General features: G+C 39.7%; 1 protein-coding gene across 2 annotated transcripts; it reads right to left on the bottom strand.

Moving 5' to 3' along the window:
- Nucleotides 1-4784: 4784 nt before the first annotated feature.
- On the bottom strand, nucleotides 4785-20682 carry LOC308093191 (Y+L amino acid transporter 2). 2 transcript variants are annotated; one of them, XM_080439434.1, is made up of 11 exons: nucleotides 20549-20682; nucleotides 19056-19262; nucleotides 18171-18489; nucleotides 15848-15973; nucleotides 15090-15234; nucleotides 13079-13202; nucleotides 11637-11740; nucleotides 10790-10886; nucleotides 8217-8366; nucleotides 7822-8005; nucleotides 4785-6443 (listed from the first exon to the last, which is right to left on the bottom strand). In XM_080439434.1, the coding sequence occupies exons 2-11, from the start codon at nucleotides 19245-19247 to the stop codon at nucleotides 6349-6351; spliced, it is 1536 nt and encodes a 511-aa protein (XP_080295560.1). In that variant the 5' UTR covers nucleotides 19248-19262; nucleotides 20549-20682; the 3' UTR covers nucleotides 4785-6348. The 2 variants fall into 2 exon arrangements, with proteins under 2 accessions (XP_080295560.1, XP_080295559.1); XM_080439433.1 differs by lacking the exon at nucleotides 20549-20682 and having other exon boundaries at nucleotides 19056-19487.
- Between the last annotated feature and the right edge of the window lie 924 nt (nucleotides 20683-21606).

Raw genomic sequence — 21606 nt, 5'->3', positions numbered from 1 at the left:
CTCTCTCCCCATTTCCTATACTGTTCCTATCAATGAAGGCAGAAAAAGGCAAAAGAAATATATTTAAAAAAAAAGAGATTTTGATGGCACACACAGATCTACAGTAGTAAATTGTGTCAGAGCTAACCTTTCCATTACGTGCAGGAAATTATTTTGATTTACTCACCAAAGACTACATTTGGTTATACTGGGATGTTGTAGTATATTCCATAAATCATATCATTGCAGTAGTTAATTTGGGTCCCTGAGTCCCCTAAGTCACAGACATGTATTTGTTTAACGGTTAATTGTCTCCGCCAGGCCGAAAGGCATGGCGAGAGAGTATGTTTTCGCCCCTGTCCGTCCGTCCGTGTGTCCGTCCGTCCGTCCGTCATTCTGTCATTTTGTGTACAGCTAATCTCTGGCACCGTTGGCTTGATCGCAGAGAAACTGTGCACACACACTCCCTGGATGCCAGAGCAGAACCTCTGCCCCAAGTTTTTCACATGGGCCTGTTATAGCGCCACCAGGAGGCCGATTTGTGCAAAACACATTTTTGAACAGTACTCGTACAGATTTTGGCCAAAAATCCCCCAAATCGGTACACAGTATCTCTATAGTCATTAAAAGAAACGGCTGATTTCAGATTTTTCATATTCCATCCTGATTGGCAAAAAATGTCTCTCAAAGTTTGCATGAGTACTCTGTTTCGAACAAAATGCCTCAAATCATGAACACAGCATGCAATTTCCGTGAAATTTTGCACACACATTCCCATTAGGCCGGGGAAGAAATGCCATTTGAAAATGTTCAAATCAGCCTCATGGTGGCGCTGTACCAGGCCGATTCGTGTTTTTACCTATAACTGCACCGATCACTGTAAAACTTTGTATGCACACTCTTTAGAGGCCAAGGAAAAACCTTTGCCCTGCATTTTTCACATTTGCCTTTTATAGCGCCACCAGGAGGCAGACTTATGTAAAACATTTTTTTTGATATTAAGCCTTCAGATTTGATCAAAATTTCACGCAAATCGGTACACATGATCTCTATAGTCATGTGATCAAGACGGATATGTTAGATTTTTCATATTCCATCCTGATTGGCTAACATTGACATGTAATGTTTGCAGGAGTGGCCCGTTTTGAACAAAATGCAGCAAATCATGAACGCAGCGTCCGATTGCGGTGAAAATTTGAATGCACATTTGCACTACGTTGAGGAACAAATGCCACCCTTTTAACATTGGCCTGTTATAGCGCTACCAGCAGGTCAAATTTAGCAAAACACATTTTAGAACAAAATGCCTCAAATCATGCATGCAGTGTCCGATTGCTGTGCACGGCCTAGGAATAAATGGCACCCTTTTCACATTGGCCTATTATAGCCCCACCAGGAGGCCATAATAACCTACCTGACCTGGCGGAGACTTGTGCTCCGAGGAGCACTTTTTCTAGTTAACTATTGTTTTTCTTTTTCTTTTTCTTTATTTTTTAATCCCTAATTTTAAGAGTCATGCAAATTTTCTTACAAAAGTATTGTTAACATGAGGGAACAACCTAAATTAATATTTATTGCATTCTCCTTATTAGTATTCCTTTTTAATCGCATTAGTGTTAATTCGTTTTGTTTCCGTTTCACATTCAGCATTATTGTTCTCTTTGTGTTATTGTATTTATTTATTTATTAATGTATTTATCTCATCCAGTATTATTGTTTTATGTCATCAGACTGCACAAGTTTTGATACAAAACAACCTTGTTTCACATCATAATTTCATTGCAAAACATGCTGTTGTATCTATTCTGAATAATATTGTTTTGTAATGAAATTCCCATGGCCGTCGGGGCCATCTTTGCTTGTCAACTTCCTGAACTGAGCAAGGTACTTTATTTCCCTGTCTGTTTATCTTGTCTAAGGCAGAATTGGGCAGCAACAATGAAGCATAGCTTGAATTTTTATATTTTTTTATCTAACTCCAATCACACAAGCTGAGGGAATATGCAATACAAGATTTTCAGGCCAGGCTATTCTGATGGCTGAGAACAGTGTTAGTGGCAAGTTTTGTGTGGATCGGAGCAACGTGTATTGAATGAGTATTTTATTAAACAGATGTATTCTATAAGCTATCGCTCTGAATGTTCCCTGCACTTTCTGTAAAATTGCACTGGAGAGACATACTGTACAAACCTTTTTTGTATGATCGTTTTTGTATGTAAAGCAGTTTGAGTTGTATGTTTTTTTATTTTGCTGTACTTTTACTTTTACTCTGTTACATTTACAAGAAAAGAATGTGTCTGAATGAGATAACCTTATTTATTTATTTGAGCTTTTTAGTCAAAATAAGAAAAGTATTTTGAATTAAGACAAGATTTTGTTTGTTAAAAAAGATTGCCATCAAAAAAATATATAATAATTTAATAACTGATCTCAATATGGACCCATAATAAGTTTTGCCATAATCATGCAGCTCTATAACCGTGACACAGCATGACAGCAAAAATTATATACAGTAGTATATATATATTTCTTTTTATTCTTTGTGTAATCGCTTAAGGCCTTTCGTGCATGGGCACATGGGCACATCAATATTATATCCATATCATGATATTGGATATCGTCTGCGATTTTGGTGTTCTTTTCCAGTTTTTTCCTCTGTATTTGCGAGTACACGCAACTAAGTACTTGTACTCGGCCTGAAAAAATTGCTCTAGTTCTTAGATAGAAAATCGGTATCTGAAAAAAACGGTACCGGCAGGTCAGACTTATTAAAAAACGGTAATCGGTATCGGCCAAGAATTCTGCAATCGGTGCATTATACATCTCTAAAGCATTTGTGATGTCATTTAATTTTTTTTATTTATGTATTTTATATTTTTGTATCATCTGGAATAAACCGACTTTTGACAGAATGGACATTTTTGGTCTTCATGTCTTTGGAGGCCTATTTTGAGAAGCATTTTGTACTTGTCCCTGTACTTGTACTTTTACTTTTGATACTTAAGTACATTTTAACACCAGGTACTTTTGATACTTAAGTACATGTACAGTAATGTTAGCTACTTTTATACTTTTACTCAAGTGATTTTCTTATCGGTGACTTTTACTTGAGTAACTTTCAAGTACAATATCTGTAGTTTTACTGAAGTATGGTTTTCAAGTACTTTTTACAACACTGTGTATGAAAGGTGCTATATAAATGAATATTATTAGCCATAATCTCATCTATTAACACCTCTGATGTGTGTAGTATGTGCCTTGCAGCATATGAATGCCTTATTAACCATTAATGACCATGCACATGTACATTATTAACTTGCTACAATTTCTATACATGTCCCTTCCTCGCTTTTCTATTCTGTCTTCTCAAGGTTCAAGTTGAAATAAAATAAATGCCACGTAATTTTTTTCTCTTTCTTTAACTACAATGTTGAAAGAATTTCAGCTTCTCTTTTACAATTTCCCAATTATTTAGCGCAAACAATGTCAGCACTCAAATGTGCGTAAGTGTGCTCTTGAGTGTGCGTAGATTCTGTTCTTACCTAAGAACGCAGCTAAGAAAACAATGGTGAATGTCAGAATCTTCATGAGAACTGCGTAAATGCATTAAGAAGAAATGCCTTGCTTGGTTTTGCTCTGTGAATAGAGAAGCTTATGGTTGCCCTTGAGCAAGGCAAGGGAATTTTGCTAGAACTGTTCCAGCAGGTCAACAAACTAGGGCACTACGAGTCCCTAAAAAGAATGAAAGTGTAAACACTACTGAAATGTGCTGGGCAAATATTCCCCAAACACAAATTCAAACATTAGTACAGGTGCAAAAGCAAGAGTATTATCAGGGGGTTGATAACAACTATGCTTAATTTGCTAAATGTAAAAACAAAAGTACAATCCAGCATTATTGACAGAAAGCCAAATGTGTTTTATATCAAATTATGTCAGTTACAAAAAATCACCATATTTCCTCACATAAATATAAAACTTTCCCTGGGTGTGATCGTGTGAAATCCTCTCCCATTTAAATGTTGTAGAAATGTGTGAATCACGTCTGCGGTCCAAATAGCACTGACTGCACAACAAATAAGATGAACTTGTTCATGATGCTCAAACCTAGGCCTGTCACAATTATTACATAATCGCCACATCGCATTTGTTTGAGATGCAAATATTTTGTACACGTATAATCGTCTGAATCGTTTCCATTAATGTTTATAAATTCATCTGTTGAAACATCAAACATTTTCAAAAATGGGTTCGATTCCCGCCGGGGACGCTGTGGGCGCTGGGGGTGTATCTTCTCCTCCGCGTCATCAGCGCCCATACCCTAGTTGGGGTTGGCGAAAGGTCCTACTCTGTGTGGAGTTTGCATGTTCTCCCCGTGTCTCCTAAGGTAGTTAATACCCTCACAAAAACATGTAGTAATCCTGGTCGCTATACCGCCTCCCCCATGACAGCCGGGCGGCTGATGGAGGGGAAAGGAACTGGTTGGTGTTCCTTCCACGCGCTACGTCCTACCGGGGAAACCCCCCCCTGTCAGGTGACAAGAAGGTCAGTTGGCTCTCATGCATTGAAGGAGGCATGAGCTCGGCCCTGGGCTCCCTAGGCTGGTGGGGGAGTGTAGCGCCCAGGATCACTTAGAAAATTGGCACCGGGTGAAAAAAAGGGTTACAAAATCGTGGGGTAAAAAAAAAGAAAAAAAAAAAAGAATCAACTCTTAGCTTTACTAGCATCCTATTTATGTGGCGTTACAAACTACAGAGCCATGGCATATGATTCATATAAAAATATGAGCAAGTTTATTAATGATGACCACAAGACCATAAAAGTGCATACATAAACTAATCAATCAAGACATAAAGACATTGACATGGTGAGTGTGTTTTCATTGCATACAAACACACCTCAACAAAAGGGTGTGACTTCACAAATTGTGAGACCTGGTGATTAGATGGTTACATTGGAGAAAATATAGAGTGAACAAATAAAGAGATACATTTGTATCTATCCTCTAATCCTTTAGATTCTAAAGCCTAATCTTTACTTTGTCGTATGATGGTGGCGATATGATGTGACCTTGTAGATCTGCTATTTTCGTCGCGCAACACTGTCATACGACCGTATAAATGAAGCATTAGATATACTCTAGATGTGGGGATCAGGCTTCAACTCACCAGTGTCTGTTCGGGAGGAATAAAAAATGTCAGGCTATTTGAGAACTAACAAATAATAATAATAAAATGTATTATTGTAATTTAATATTATATACTGTAACTGTAGAATTGAAGAAAAGGCAAGACCTACCTTAAATCATTTTGCGCAAACATGTCAGCACTCAAATGTGCGTAAGTGTGCTCTTGAGTATGCGTAGATTCTGTTCTTACCTAAGAACAAATCGCAGCTAAGAAAACAATGGTGAATGTCAGAATCTTTGTGAAAACTGCTTAAGTGGGTCTTAAGAAGAAATGTCTTGGCTGGTTAATGAGGCCCATAGGGTGATTCACACACAACTTGCTCTTGTCTAACAAATGAATAGAGAAGCTTATGGTTGCCCTTGAGCAAGGCAAGGCAAATTTGCTACCAAATGTTCCAGCAGAGCTGAGGTCAACAACAGTGGAAAACTAGGGCACTAGTAGTCCCTAAAGAGTGAAAGCGTAAACAATGCTGAAAATGTGCTGAGCAAATAATCCCCAAATACAAATTCAAACATTAGTACAGGTGAAAAAGCAAGAGTATTATCAGGGGATCGATAATAACTATGCTTAATTTGCAAAATGTAAAAACAAAAGTACAATCCAGCATTCTTGACAGAAAGCCAAATGTGTTTTATATCAAAGGATGTCAGTAACAAAATATTCACCATTTTTCCTCACATAAATATACAACTTTTTAATTGTCTTTTGTTTTGTTCCTTTGTCCTAGAGATCTTCTGCGATATATGCCGCGAGGAAAAAATGTTTTCTCTAGTAAGAGCTCTTAACATCTCATAGCAATGGAGGTGGTAGGCCTTTTGTTTTGAACTTGCCTTCGCAGGAGAAATCCTCACCGATCGTCCAGTGGACGAAGCGCTTCACTGTTCCATCAATCCAATGTCCCATAAGTTGCATCATGTTCGCTCGCTCAGTGTTTTGTCAGTGGTTCACAAAGTGGCGTCCAGCCAGGACCATCAGGGTTCCATGAGGGGCTTGCAAATGGACCTTTACAGGTCTGTAACTCTGAGAGTGTACAAATGGAACCAAATGGACCCTTACAGGTCCATTTGGTTCCATTTGTACGCTCTCAGAGTTATGGGGGTCCTTGGTTTATGTCCATGGGTCCATACGTGGATGGTATTCAAGCCGGTGGGGGTAGAGGGGTGGATGTATGGGTGGCAGCTCACTGGGTTTTCCCGTCTGCTTGTTTCTCTGGCTCCACGTCCAGTTCAGTCAGACAGCAGTAGCAGATGATCTGGATGTATTTGGTGGCGAAGGCTGGAACACAACAAGAGAGAGAGAGAGAGGGAGGGAGAGTGATGGAGACAGACACAGAGAAACAGGGGCAGGGAGGAGGGTTAGAGCGATCGAGAGAGAAGGAGAGACGGGTAAAGGTCCAGTAATAGTTGTAAAGTGATACATCACATTAAATCACACAGGACAGACAGAACGTCTACCATCTAATGGTCATAATCCAAGAACATCCTGTGACTTTGTGGGAATGCTGGGCCTAGTGTTGGTATCGTTCACAGCCAAACCCTCAACTACTCTATGTACTCATGGCTGAAGCCATAATCATCTTTCCCTGGGTGTGATCGTGTGAAATCCTCTCCCATTTAAATGTTGTAGAGATGTGTGAATTGCGTCTGCGGTCCAAATAGCACAGACTGCACAATCAAGAAGTTGGCCTGTCACAATTATTACATAATCGTCACATTGCATTTATTTAAGATAATAACAATCATTTCGTACACGTTTAATCGTCTGAATCGTTCTTTATAAATTCATCTCCTGAAAGTGTTTTATTCAATTTCAAACATTTTCAAAAATAGCGGAAATACAAGCTCAAAACGTGTCAATATGCAACACATTGTGAACTTGTAAATTGACGAATTCCACTATTTTAACCCATTAAAACCGCGAATGCATCTGTGTCATTTTAGACTTTAGCTGTATACAGTATAGCAACATACGTTTTTCAGAAAACTCTTAGGATTTGGAACAGTTGTTCTAAAAAGTTTGTACATCAGCTATTTTAGAACTTTAAAAAAAAAATGTCCAAGTGTTTGAATAATGTAGAATATTTTTTTTACACAAATCTTCTCTTCTGGGGGGTCCCTGGCACAAAATATTTTCAGATGGGGGGTCCGCAGCCAAATACCTATCATTTGGGGGTATTTGGCACGAAAAGGTTCTAGAACAGACTACTGATTTAGAAGGCATTTGTAGAATCAGCCTCAGGTCTTAAAGGAGTAGTTCACCCAAAAAAATACTTATTTTCTATCAATTACACACACAAAAATCTCCATTAATTCAAGGCTCCATGGGGTGAGTAATCGATAGGAAAAAAGGTCATTTTGAGGGTGAACTATCCCTTTAATGGGTTAGAACAATTTTGAAAGTACAAAATAAAATAAAAAATGCCTGTTTTGATCATTAGTACACTATTTATTTTGCTTATTGATACCAGTCATTGTCAGCCATTTCTTGTATATTTAAGTTATTTGTCATATTTGTCCTGTGTATATATATTATATATTCCAGTGTTCGATGCCAAAAACTATTACATCGTTAATTGTAATCATTTGTGTCACACTTAATCGTCAAGTAAAATGTCATGATGGTGACAAGTTGACAACCCTACGCAAAACCTTACCGTTCAACCTGCCTATGAACCTGGGCCGTCTGTCCTCAGGAAGGTAGATGGTGATGTAATAGACGGGAACCCCGGACAGGGCGATGCCGATGCCGATGAGGGAGTTGATGGTGTCCCCGTACAGAGGGACAATGACCAGGAACAGACTGCACAGGCAGTACACAAACGGAAAGAACAGGCTGAGCTGTGGACAGGAGGAGAGCAAACAAAGTTTTAGTCCGTGGCCGGGAAACTTGCCTTGGTGTGAATGGAATATCATACTAAAATAATGGCTCCCATACGATCATGAATCAATATTTGAGTGCGTGAGACGAGTGTGTGTGTGTGTGTGTGTGTGTGTGTGTGTGTGTGTGTGTGTGTGTGTGTGTGTGTGTGTGTGTGTGTGTGTGTGCTACCTTGACAGGTCTGTGTCTGTCAGGCTGGGTGAAGCGGAGGTAGATGAGGCCAGCCACAGACAGACCCACATACAACCAGTAGCTGAAGCTGAAGTAGTTGATGAGCTGAAACACGTCCTCCACACACAGGAAGATCAGCCCCATCAAACCCTGAAACAGCACAGAAATGCAAAATCAATCAATCAATCAATCATTCAATCAATCAATCAATCAATCAATCAATCAATCAATCAATAGATCTATCTATCTATCTATCTATATATAGTATATCACGTTGTGATGAGGTCGATGATGTACTCATCTACCTGGTTGGCCACAAATAATACACTATGTTGGCTACACAGTAGGGGTGTGCCGACTAATTTCATGATACAATACGATACACGATATTGGGCTCACGATATCGATACGATATATGGCACTTTTTAATTATGAAAATGTATGGAGGGGAAGCAAATGCAAACAAATACTTCTGTTTTTGCATTATTATTATTTTTCAAAAACACCAAAACAATACATATCGTCACGAAAATGTATCGCGATCTATCGTGGGACGATATATCGGCACACCCCTACTACACAGTGACAGTGGTTGGATTCGACACCTACAGTAGGTCACGTATCCTACAGAAATAGCTGCTGTTGAATACTTCCTGGACCAATGCACAGCGCTGTACCAGTGTAGATCTTTTTGGCAATTGTTGCCTCTATAAATATGTGATGATAATGTTGAATGAAATGCCCCCTATACCCGCATATCTGTCTAAATACCTCCAAAAGGTTAGTGACACCCACAGTCACGAAACTAGAGGGAGCGTAAACAACAATCTGGTACCACCCACCCAGAAAACAAACATGGGCAAATTCTCCTTCTACAGCACGGCCACCAAGGTATGGAATAGTCTAACTCTAACCCATCCCGCAAAAAATGCAGTTCGCTGGGCTCATTTAAAACAGCCCTAAAAACTCACCTTTCTGGAGGCCAAAAGAGGAGGTAGTACCAGTTTCCCGGTAGACAGACGACCCCCCTCCCTTTTTTATACATATTTTCTGGGTTTTTTTCCATGATTTTTGCCTTTTATTTTTTTACATAGTTTTCCTCTGTATTTTTATGTTGATATTTGAACTGTTACTATATATGTCTATGAAATGAATACCAAGGACCCCAACGGAAACAAGTCTGCGGACTTTTTTGGACGGACCTTTTAGACAAAAGTATTATAAATATAACTGTGATGTTTTACATTCTTTTTGCCTAATAACATTTTCAATTGATCAATCAATCAATGAAGGCTGACTGATGAAAAAGAACATGCATAGCTGCATCCTATCCATTATCGTCTCAGTGATGATTCAATTTACAACTTTTTCGTTTAATCAAATAAATGAGAATGTACATCTCGTCTCTGTCGGGTAGAAACCACATTATGTCCAAGACTGTTGCTTTTCAGGATTCAAATAAAAAAATTGCTAAAGTAGCAGATCTACAAGTTCAAAATGCGTCGCTTCACGCCGTGTTTCAAGCTTGTGGATCTGCTAGTTTTGATGCTTTTGTGTGACACTGTAGTATGATCAAGTAGGGCGTTAAGTTACGTAAAAACACAAAAAGTTATAATATGGAGATTCTATACAATATTAAAAACAATAGATTTTTTTTATGCCTCAACAAATCATAATTTTACACTTTGTCGCACAACAGTATTGTGCAAAAACAGTGAAAGTAGCTGATCTTTAAGCCCACACAAGAGTTGAAATGTGTTGAGCTTCTTAATAATACGCAACACGTTAAAACGCATCTATTCACACACGAGGAGCACAGTGCAAACTCGCTGATCCAAGCGAGAACACAGGCGTTGTGTTGCTCCCCCCGTCTGAAAAGCCCTTTAGGTTTGATGTTCTTAACTGTCTGTATTATTATTCATTATTGCGTTTTTGTTTGGTTGTTTGTGTTAGGGAATTCCTAGATTATGTGGTGATATGCAAGATACATATTGTACATTGTGTGTATGTATTGGTCAGACAGACTAGAGACTAGCTAGTAGGCTATCTAATTGCATCATCACTGTCTGCTTGAACTGCTATATTAAGAAGGATGCAACATGAGGACATACAGTATATGATATCTGGTAGGGTCACAATGACCAGTTGAACTGGTCACCAAAGGTCTGTTTAAATAGATAAGTAGAGCGGACATATTAGGACAGCAACATGAATTCTGATGATGGAGGCAGGACGCTCATATTGAAACACCTTGTGATAGGTAGGATAAGAATAGATGTCACTCCGTCTGCCTGATAGGGAAATAAAGATTGTATATAAACAGCCTGAAACTAAGTAAAGGCGCCACGGTGGCACTGCTTGCCACCGCCTGCTCTCGCGCTTGCTATATTTGACCTAGAATATTGTAAATTTTACTTCATGCTGAATAAATAGTGAACATGCAGACTGGTCTGTCATCATTGCTGAAAGTGCCTTGCTCCTCGAGAGATTCCACCACATTTCTATAGTCTATTCTGTTGGGTGTTGTATGTTTTTTAATTTAAATGTGTGTAAATAGGTGTGATGGTTCTTACATTGAACAGGAGAGCGGGTATGGGCGTGTAACGCTCTAAGTGGATTAGACTCAGGCTGTTTGGGAGATGTCCTTCTCTGGCTCCAACGAAAAACAGTCTGGAGGCACAATGTGGTTCAAACAATCAAGAATTAGGAAGAATCAATGATCATCAGTTCATTGTCACATCAAAGGTTTACACCAGGTATCAGGTGAAAGGATTGTATGCAAGCTTCCTTGAATAAGCAACACTGGCATGAAGTAGAATGATTGTGAATGTATGATCATTGCTTGGATCAGTGGTGTAAAGTAACTAAGTACATGTACTCAAGTACTGTACTTAAGTAAACTTTTGAGGTATTTGTACTTTACTTGAGTATTTCCAATTTCCAATACTTTTACTTCTACTCCACTACATCTCAGAGGCAAATATTGTACTTTTACTCCACTACAATTATTTGAAAACTTTAGTTACTAGTTACTTTGTAGATTTTGATTATTATTACAAAACATACATTAACCACATTCAGCCCTATATACATTTCAGCCATTTGAAAATAGCCGATCTACAAGCTATCGCGACGCATTGTGAGCTTGTAGATCTGCTATTTTCAAAAGATTTTTTTGACATTTTATACATTTGTAAACTTGTGAAATGGGACATTCTGTATAATGAGAACTTTTACTTTTGTACTTTAAGAATATTTTGATACCAATACTTTTGTACTATTATACTTTTGAATTCCGGACTTTTACTTATAACAGAGTATTTCTACATTTCAGTATTGACACTTTTACTTAAGTACAAAATGTGAGTACTTTTCCCACCACTGGCTAGGATAGTATCAGTGATTGTAATGTGTGTATACCTTGAGGCAGCGATGATGGAGGCATTGAGTCCACCATAGCAGGACATGGCTACTGCTACAGGAATGATCCACCTGAATGGACCCAGCACAGCATTCCCAAACGTCTGAGGAGTCAGGAGCACACCACACCAGTCATTAATAACTGATTGATCTGTGCTTGGGCTGCAACAGCTAATCAAACTGATCGATTTAATTAATTACAATAAATAATCGATTAATTATTTTAATAACATAATCGATTTTGGGGGCAAGAATAGCAGATCTGCAGTCTCACAGCACATTACTATGCAAGGTGTTGTGAGCTTGTAGATCAGCAACTGTATTTGTGTTGTTATGACGAATCAGATAGATTTAGTTGATTATTAAAAAAACATCAGTTGCAATTTCTTCGCGTATATTCATTCATACATAAAATATATGTTAAAACATTTTGAAAAAAATATGTAATTAATCCAACAAGTAATGGATAGAATATTTGCTGAAATAGAAATCAATAGTTTCAGCCCTAATCTGTACAAGATACAAACAACAAGCGTCACCAAATCTACACTTCAGAGAGAACGCATAAAGAGCCAGAATAAGAGTAAGAATAAGAAGTAAGAGTAAAAATATCAAATATCAAAACAAATAAAGTGTGTGACAGAGTTCTGCTACAGTCTTTCAAGCCAGCCAGTCTTTTTCATAATCTTTGAATGCTACACAGGCGGAAGCATTTGAAAATTGTGGGAGCCAATAAGTCAGCCAACATGTCTGTCTTGAGAGACAAGCTTGTGCAAATAAAAGGCATATCAAATAGCAGCCGATATCAATCCTACTCTAATTATTCTGGGAATTTCAGATTCCATTTCTACGTTGAAAAGAGCACAGCAGTAACTGTTCTCATATGGTCTGATCACAGCTAAAATATACATTTATATTTTGACACATTGGAAGAAAGAGGAGGTTTCCACATTTAAATATACTGTACATAAAGTGAGTGATACCAAGCTGACGTGGCCATCTAGTGGCCACAGTAGGTATGGGTATGGAAATGTACAGACATGAGGCCATACTGTGTACTGTAGCTAGGCTCAGCACCTACAGTATTGAGCAGCCTGATAAGGCCTGGCTGTGAAAACTGTCCTTTAGTCTGCTTGTTCAGCATTTGATACTATCGCCTGCCTGACGGTCAGTGGTGGTCAAAGTACTCAACCCCAGTACTTGAGTCAAAGTATAGATACTCAAGTGAAAATTGCTCAGTCATGCCCTCTCATTTGTGTATTTGGATGAGCTCATCAAATGGGCTAGAACTTGTGAGGGGTGATCTTGCCCTGAGAAGAGAAGAGCGCTCCTATATTTGGCCAAGCATGTATAGGTCATGAAAAACAAAGTACTATAGTACTTGAGTATATATGTGACCATACCACAGCATGTAGGTCATGAAGGAACTACAGGGATCTTACCACAGCCACGGCGTCACTGGCCAGCAGAGACGGCATGTCCAGGACAACATAGTACGCCACGTTGGTCAACAGGTAGATGATGGTCACTATAGGCATGGAGATAGCAATAGCCAGTGGCAGATTCCTAAAGGTGACAAAAAAGACAGACATGTTATGGATGGAAATGTCATCAGACAGACAGGCTGGAAGAAAGGAAACAATACATTTGAATTAAGGAAATGTTTTTGTTCAGGTATTAAAACAGTCATCAGATTACAGCTACTTGAGAAAAGTGGGTGATAGAGGTTGGATGATTGAGACAAAATTGGATCACTGTAAAATTGAAGCTGATCAATGAGTACTCTCTCCTGACTGACTGAAATTACAGAAACTGTAATATTGAACTTTGGACTAATTCATCCTAAAGTCATGATTGTAAGGTCATCAGTAATTTTGTATCAATTATTTTAAAGAAAGAGTTTCTTGTCAATGCAAACAGTGGTGACTATAAAGCAGTAGCAGAACAAATGCCATTCATCAGAGACCGGTCTGAATCTAAAAGGACAGATGCTTTCCCGGTCTTAATGGGTCAAGCTGTGGATGCTATTAAACATTAACAGCATCACTGTTTAAACAGAGAATTGGGAAGAATGTCAGTGAGTCTCTGCCGGGAAGTACCATCAAAGAGGATGTGCAGGAAAGGGAAGGGAGGGGACTTACTTTAAACGAGGCCCACGTTGTGAGAAGGGAAAGCAATGACACACGCTGATACTATTACTGTAGACACGTTTGGTTTGCTTTTATCACAAGGACAGGTGCTGGTATTTGTGTGTGTCTGTGGGACTTTATGCATCTGTGTGTGTGTGTGTGTGTGTGTGTGTGTGTGTGTGTGTGTGTGTGTGTGTGTGTGTGTGTGTGTGTGTGTGTGTGTGTGTGTGTGTGTGTGTGTGTGTGTGTGTGTGTGTGTGTGTGTGTGTGTGTGTGTGCGCGTGTACGTGCGTGGGTTTGTGGGTGTGCGTGCGTGCGCACGTGTGTGTGGGTATGTGGGTGTGCGTGCATGCGTACGTGTGTGTGGGTGTACTCGTTTAACTACCCACATGGGGACAAAATTAACTCACAAGGATAGTAAAACCAGAACAACCTGACCTTATGGCAACATTTTGAGGTCATAAGAAGATAACAGAATATGCACATCACTTGTCAAAATGCTGGGTTAAGATAGGATTATGAAAATGAATAGAACGGGCACACTCACAATGCCCCAGTACAGTTTAATGACAATGTTTTGAGCCGGGTCAAAATTACTTGAGTATGTTAGTGTGCCCGTTTTTTTTTTATCGTGACATTTTGTCCCCAAGATGAAATGGGTCATTTCCATGAATATAGAGCTAAGTAGGGCTGCAACTATTGATTAATTAAAAAGCACTATTTCTGAAATTTCACCTATAGTGACATGCCCCAAATAGGGATCGATTATTAATTGATTATTTTATTAAATTAAATGATAAGTTTGATTAACTGTTGCACCCCTAGAGCCAAGGTTACAATGAGTAATAGATTCAGGTTGGGGTCAGGGTTAGGATTAGGCATTTAGGGGTTAGGTTAGGTTTAAGAAAATGGCAAAGAATCACTTTGAAGTCCCCAGAGGGATGTTAGTAGCATGAGCTACTTATTGCTCATGCTGGTGTGATCTGATTTCTTCACCCATGAAGCAGGAGAGAAATGATGATCTTTATAATTCTAATCAGTTCAACTTGTGACTAGATGACTGGATTTGAAATTTCAACACTATTGACCCAATGGACATCCTTCCTTGTTTCCATTGTTGGTGTGCTTGCGTGTGTGCGTGTATGTGTGTGTGCGTGTATGTGTGTGTGCGTGCGTGCGTGCGTGTGTACACTGTGTGATTAATTTCATGTGTAGCTGGATTACGAATTTATTGCGTACCCTTTGTAACTCTTATATGAGTAAATCATACACAGTACATTGGGCAGAGATTCAGGTTTGGGTGCGTGTGTGTGTGCGTGCGTACCTCTCAGGATTCACAATCTCTTCTGTGACAAAGTTGAGTGTGTCCCAGCCGGAGTAGGAGAACAGGGCTGAGTAGAGGGCCAGTGCGATGGCCCCGGGGTCTGTAGTAGAACCCTCAAACGGACTCTCCAGGTTGTTGATCTCTCCTGCACAGAAAACAGACACAAATTCTCTAAAGCCATGTGCTACGGTGTCATCATTCCTTCCAACTCATATCCCTCTTCCACTCTATTCATTCACATACTTTTCAACCAGTGTTGGAATAAGTACTCAAAGAAACGATACCAGTGTGACACAATACTTTGTTACAAATATTGTACTTAACCCATTCAATCCGGGAAGGCATTTCTGTCATTTTAGATGTCTTTGGCTATTAAAAAATAGTAGATCTACAAGCTCATAGCGCGGGACAGAGTGCCGCGCTATGAGCTTGTAGATCTGCTATTTATTTTAAATAGTGAAAATGTGTGCAAATCTTTGAATATAGATTTTTAAAGCGAACATTCGTAAAAAAAAAATTAAAAAAAAAGTTCCAGGGACCTCCAGAAGCAAAATAAAAAAATTTGTTTAAAAAAATATATATGTATTCAAAGATTTGCACAACTGTACAAGATTTTTCAGAAATAGCAGATCTATTATATAATATATATTTTTGAATAGCCAAAGTATAAAATAATGGTTATAAATCAAATCTAAAATGACACAGATGCATTCAGATGGATTGAATGGAGGTACACTAACATTCATTCCAGCACATACCTTTTGACAACTTGAGGATCCCCACAATGATGATGAGGATGAGGGACATGAGCTTGACGTAAGTGAAGATGTCCTGGACCAACGTTCCCCATTTCACATAGGCACAGTTCACGAAGATCAGCGTGCCTGTGTAACATACAGCAAGACAACATCGTTGCTGTCGGCCAGAAACCACACTTTTTGTGTTCTTTCGTAAATTAATGCCCTACTTGATCACAGTACAGCATCACACAAAAGTATCAAAAGTAGCAGATCTGCAAGCTCGAAACGCAGCACGAAGCGACGCGTTTCGAGCTTGTAGATCTGCTACTTTTGAATTTGAATCCTGAACAGTAACAATTTTGGACTTAAGAGGTTTCCACCCGACAGAGACGATATACGCACAGTTCACAAAGATCAGCATGCCTGGTAACATAAAGCAAGAGAACGCTATTAACCACATTAACCCTTGTGTCTCTAATTTTGTTCAAAGTTTCAAAAGATTTTCAAACGATTAAAAAAATTATAATGAAAAAAACTAAAAACTAAATCTAAAATAGCAGATCTACAAGTATAGCAGATCAGCTATTTTAGCTATATGTCATTCAATGTATAAGTATATGTCTTAAGTGGTTAATCCGAGTGAGTTAGAGAGAGTAGAACTAATAATTTCCCCCAGTCTAAGATTCCATGACATGCAAAAACAAAACACAAAACAATGAAAAATATATATAATAATTATACAACGAAAGCCACTTTACAGTATGGTTTGGTTATGGATATATAGAACACAACAATTTGTGCTGTTTCACAAAGTCGCTGTCGAAACAGGACGAAAGAGAGAGAGACAGAGAGACCGACAGACAGACAGAGAGAATGAAAACATGCTGCTTCTTACAGTAGCAACCAGCATTCATGTAACATGATGTGTGCATGCTGTTGCATCATGCATGTGTGAGTGCACGCTGTTGCATGTGTGAGTGGACGCTGTTGTTGCATGTGTGAGTGCACGCTGTTGCATTGCACGTGTGGGCGCATTAACAAGATATGCATGCATCCATTAGCCTCTGTGGCAGCTGCTACTTACTAAATGGGGCTTTAAACATTCAATGTGTGTCTGCATGCGTGTGTGTAGGCATAAGCATGTAGTTATACAGTAACAAGTAGCCTTGGGAACCAACGGTTCCCGAAATCCCGAGCCATGTGGCCCATAGATCAGGAGCATATCTCCTGTTGCTGCAGCATGAGGCAACTTTATGTACAAGTACATCCCCTGGACGTGACTCTAACCACACTTCAACCACAAGGCCACTGAGCTGGTATCAAGTAGCTACAGCTGGGAACAATTTTGCACCATGCCTTCTGTTTTATCCACTCCGTTTTATCCGTCTGTCTCTAGAGATAGACAGACGTGCCCACATTTTTCCTTCACCTATCAGTTTGTACTGTACAGAAGCTCTGAAAAAGAGTAGATAATAAAAACGGATGTTGAATCCCACTTCCGTTTAACTTTTGCGGTCACATAAAAATAACTCATAGCGGGAACCAAATCAAATTAGTCGAAGCAAGTAGCCACTGAGCAGAAATGGAAATTCATTTGAACACTGTGATGTGATTGGTCGATTGCCCTTGCGGCTTGAAAAGCAAATGACAGCTTCCTGTTCTCAATTTATACAGGGCAGAATTAGCTAGGCTACAGACTATCTGTAGCATTCAAAGATTGTGGAAGAGATAGATTAGGCTTGAGAGACCACTTTCGATCAGGCGTCCCTATTTTGGTCATGGCTCATAATTTGCTCTGATAGATGGGCTATTTTTGCCACTTTTCGCGTGACACTGGTCATAGTATATAAAATATAAGTATATAAAACTGGGTTACAGGTCATCGTGTACTGTAGGCCACTGCTCAGCTGTGGCCTGGTCTACATACAGTATGTGGCACGTACAGTAACTGATGACGCTGCTTCTGTCTCACCTAAATACCAAATCACAAAGGCATGCCGGCTATAAAATCCTGGTGGCATTTAGTCTAATTATAGCAGCCAGACAGGGTGACTGGGGCTCTGTCTCGGTGTGAACAGATAACTGGAGTTACTGTATGATTGTAAATCTCCTACTAGTATCTCTCTACTTAGATCTGTCCTGTGTTTCATACCGCTGTGCTGCTATGACAAATGAACCCATTGTTCATTGTGTCGCAGAGTGACTCAGGAGCCTCTGACTGAAGACCAAAAGCCTAAAATCTCCCCCGGGCCAAGAGGGAATCCCCTTTAGGCTAGTGGTTAAAGATGTTTGTTCCTGCTCAGGAGACCCATGGTTCGAATCCCGGGGCCGTTACACTTACATATGCAGGCGGCCGCGATGAGGCGCACAGCGTCGTACGGCGGCTGGCAGGTCGGGTAGAAGGCCTCCACCAGGTAGTTGGCAAAGGTGAGCGCGATGATGGCCTGGCTGGCCGGCTCGACCAGCAGGATGGACGTCCACAGGCGGATGAAGGCCAGGAAGGGGCCGAACGACTCCAGGATGTAGGCGTAGCTGGCGCCCGACTTGGTGATGGTGGTGCCCAGCTCGGCGTAGCACAGCGCCCCGAACACAGAGAAGATGCCGCCCAGCGCCCAGATGACCAGCGACAGCCCGTAGGAGGCACTGTGTATCAGCACGCCCTGTCGGAGAGATCCAGCGGTATTAGAGTTTGAACTGAAAGTAACGAAATAGCGATAACTGGAATTGGAAAAAAAATAAACCATTTTAAATAACTGAAATAAAAAATGTAACTACAGCTTTACACAAAAGACGGTAACTAACTGAAACTGTATTGTGTGTTTGCAAAACTAACTAAAACTAACTGTCAATGTAACTGTCAGAGAAAATGGCAATATTTCATATACGTTTTTATAAATATTTTGGGTGGATGAAATCTTCCAATATTTTAGCTGCAGTCGTTTTTTTTTGCAGTCGCTGCAGAAAATTTTCAAAGGTAGTGAATATAGCTGATTTACTGTAAAAGCTCAAAACATGTGTCGCGTTGTGATGCGTTGTGAGCTTGTAGATAAGTTGTTTCTTTTGAAATGTCAGAAATATTTGAATCTTGCCCCGGGTTACACCAAAAACGCATAAAACCTTTTTTTAAACCAGCAAACTCACATTGAAAACAAATCAAAACTAAACTGAAATTGAAAACAATAAATACAAAAATAAAAACTGATGAAAAATGCAAAACTCTAACAACCTTGGGCGAGACGAAGATGCCCGAGCCGATCATGTTGCCTACGATGAGGCAGATGCCGTTCATGAGAGAGATCTCTCTCTTCATCTGCATCTTCTCGCTGCTCGGCGCCTTCAGATCCTCTTCAGACGAAACCCGTGAACTGGGGCACATGGTGTGGGTGATGGACACCACCTTCTGTCTGATGTCACCCATCCTGACAACAGTAGGCTACACATGTGGACAAGATTGTGAGACAAAGCCATTTGAGGGTGCAACAGCTAGTCTACCTAATCTTATCCGATTTGATAAAATAATCTATTTGGGGGTTAAATTTATTTTTCTTTAACTTTTTCAGCTAAATGTATTGATTATTCGATTAATAGATGAAGTAATAGGTAGAATAATCTCTCCGAAAATAATCAATATGCAGCCCTAAAGCCAATACACCAATAGTGTTCAATCAGACCATTTTGTTTTGTTAAAAGGATCCCTGGCTAATGAGCCAAATATGCCTTAATACATTGTAATTGCCCTCTATAACTAAAATGTAAAATCTAAAACACCTTAAATGTTTTTTTTATTTTTATATAGTTTTTATTTTACTGCCCGTCGCAAGTTGATGATGTCATTTGTCCATGTGTGATCCAGCCCTAAGGAATGTTATTAGTTAATAAAAAACGACTTAATACTTCCTAAGGTTAATATGAGCATCAAAATAATATTTTAAATTTTAGAAATAAACATTTTTATTAGCACATTCATTCAATAGGGCTGGATCACACACGGACAAATGACATCATCAACTTGCGACAGGCATTGTCCCTCTTGAGTGGAAGATGAACTATCTATAAATTAAATATTTAAAGGTGTTTTTAGTTATAGAGGGCAATTATTATATATTAAAGGGATATTTCACTTTAAAAAAAAATATGGGTAATTTTAAAGTCTACTCAGGCCTTTGTGAGAAAAGTATGAGTCATCAGAACCAAGGATGGGTGTTTCCAATGAATCTATCATGGTTAAAATGGAGTTTGAAGTTACAATGGGTTTGTATAGGAAGGGGGCGTGTCTGATAAAATGAATATCAAATATCTAAATACTGAATCAAGCAACATAAAAACTGCCAGGGGGGCTCACAAAGGCCTGAGTAGATACAATTACCCCAAAAACAAAAAAAGTGAAATATCCCTTTAAGGCATATTTGGCTTATTAGCCAGGGATCCTTTTAAACACAACTACTGTACAAGCTCAACACTCAAACATTTCTCAGCATGGGTCACAAATATAAGTTCTGTATTGTGCTCTGTCCAAGTTGATCAAACAAAGAAGGCTCTCCTGAGGCCTGATGATGGCAGACAAACACCTGATTGTTTAATTGTTCTCCCAAAAAGGTGAATCAGATGCTCATTATTATCTGTCTGCTCCAACTAATGGACCCCCCTCAAACCATGCTCAACTGGTAAGACATTCAACATGGAAATAAGTTGATGAAAACACAAGAAAACTAATCTTACCTTCTATATATATATATTCAACAACAGCCGAAAAGAACCGCGACCTCCGTTGTGGGCATTGATTGGGGTCTGTCCCACTCAGGGTGGACGGTGTGAGCTGTACTATAATTCCTCGGTGTGGAGCCGGTGTGGGAGACCCACAGTGGAGAGGGTGGATGTTGCAATCCCTCTGCTCCCCCAGCATTAACAGTGTTCGGGTGTTTTTCCAGGACCACACTGACTGCACTCTCGTGTTCCCCTCCTACTATTTTGAGAGAGCAGCCCCCCCCCCCCACCACCCCCCACCCCACCCCCACCGGGAGTGTCGATAACATGGGATAAACATCGTCTGGCCATGCAGGCTGAACTCTGACCCAGCATGGTGACACAACACAATGTAATGTTCTAGAAGTGCTTTCTAAGAAAATCCAAACTCCACCAAAAACACCATGTCAGCCAGACCCAGTTTGATATGCATTAGACCGTTGGTTCTCAAAGTGGGGTCTGGGGACCCCCAGGGGTCCTTGAGTGGGTTCCAGGGGCTCCCCACTCTCCAGATAAAGGAGTGATAGTTAGGAACCAAATGGGACAGTAACTCAAGTCCATTTGGTTCCTCTCAGAGTCACCAGACCCGTAAGAGTCCATTTGGACCCATGGTGGTCCTCGGACCAGGCGTTGAGAAACAGTGTCCTGACCTATAGAATCAATATAACATTGACGTCTCTTTGTCTGTTTCAGCTACAGTGTTAGGTACGGTATGTGATGTGACATACGTCACGTTGTTGACTTGAGTGTCACCTTTTGGACACACACACACACACACACACACACACACACACACACACACACACACACACACACACACACACACACACACACACACACACACACACACACACACACACACACACACACACACACACAAATTGCGATGTGATGCATTGTGAGCTTATACATCTGCTTTTTTTGTTTAATAATTTTGATAATTCTTGAAAAATTGAGAAAATGTTTGAATAATTTAGACATTTCTTAACTCAAGTCTTCTCTTATGGCGGTCCTTTAGACAAAATCTTCTCCGA

The sequence above is a fragment of the Gymnoscopelus braueri genome (genome assembly GCF_963280865.1).
Source record: "Gymnoscopelus braueri genome assembly, chromosome: 10".
Lineage (NCBI taxonomy): Eukaryota > Metazoa > Chordata > Actinopteri > Myctophiformes > Myctophidae > Gymnoscopelus > Gymnoscopelus braueri.
This window is presented reverse-complemented; position numbering and strand designations above follow the sequence as displayed.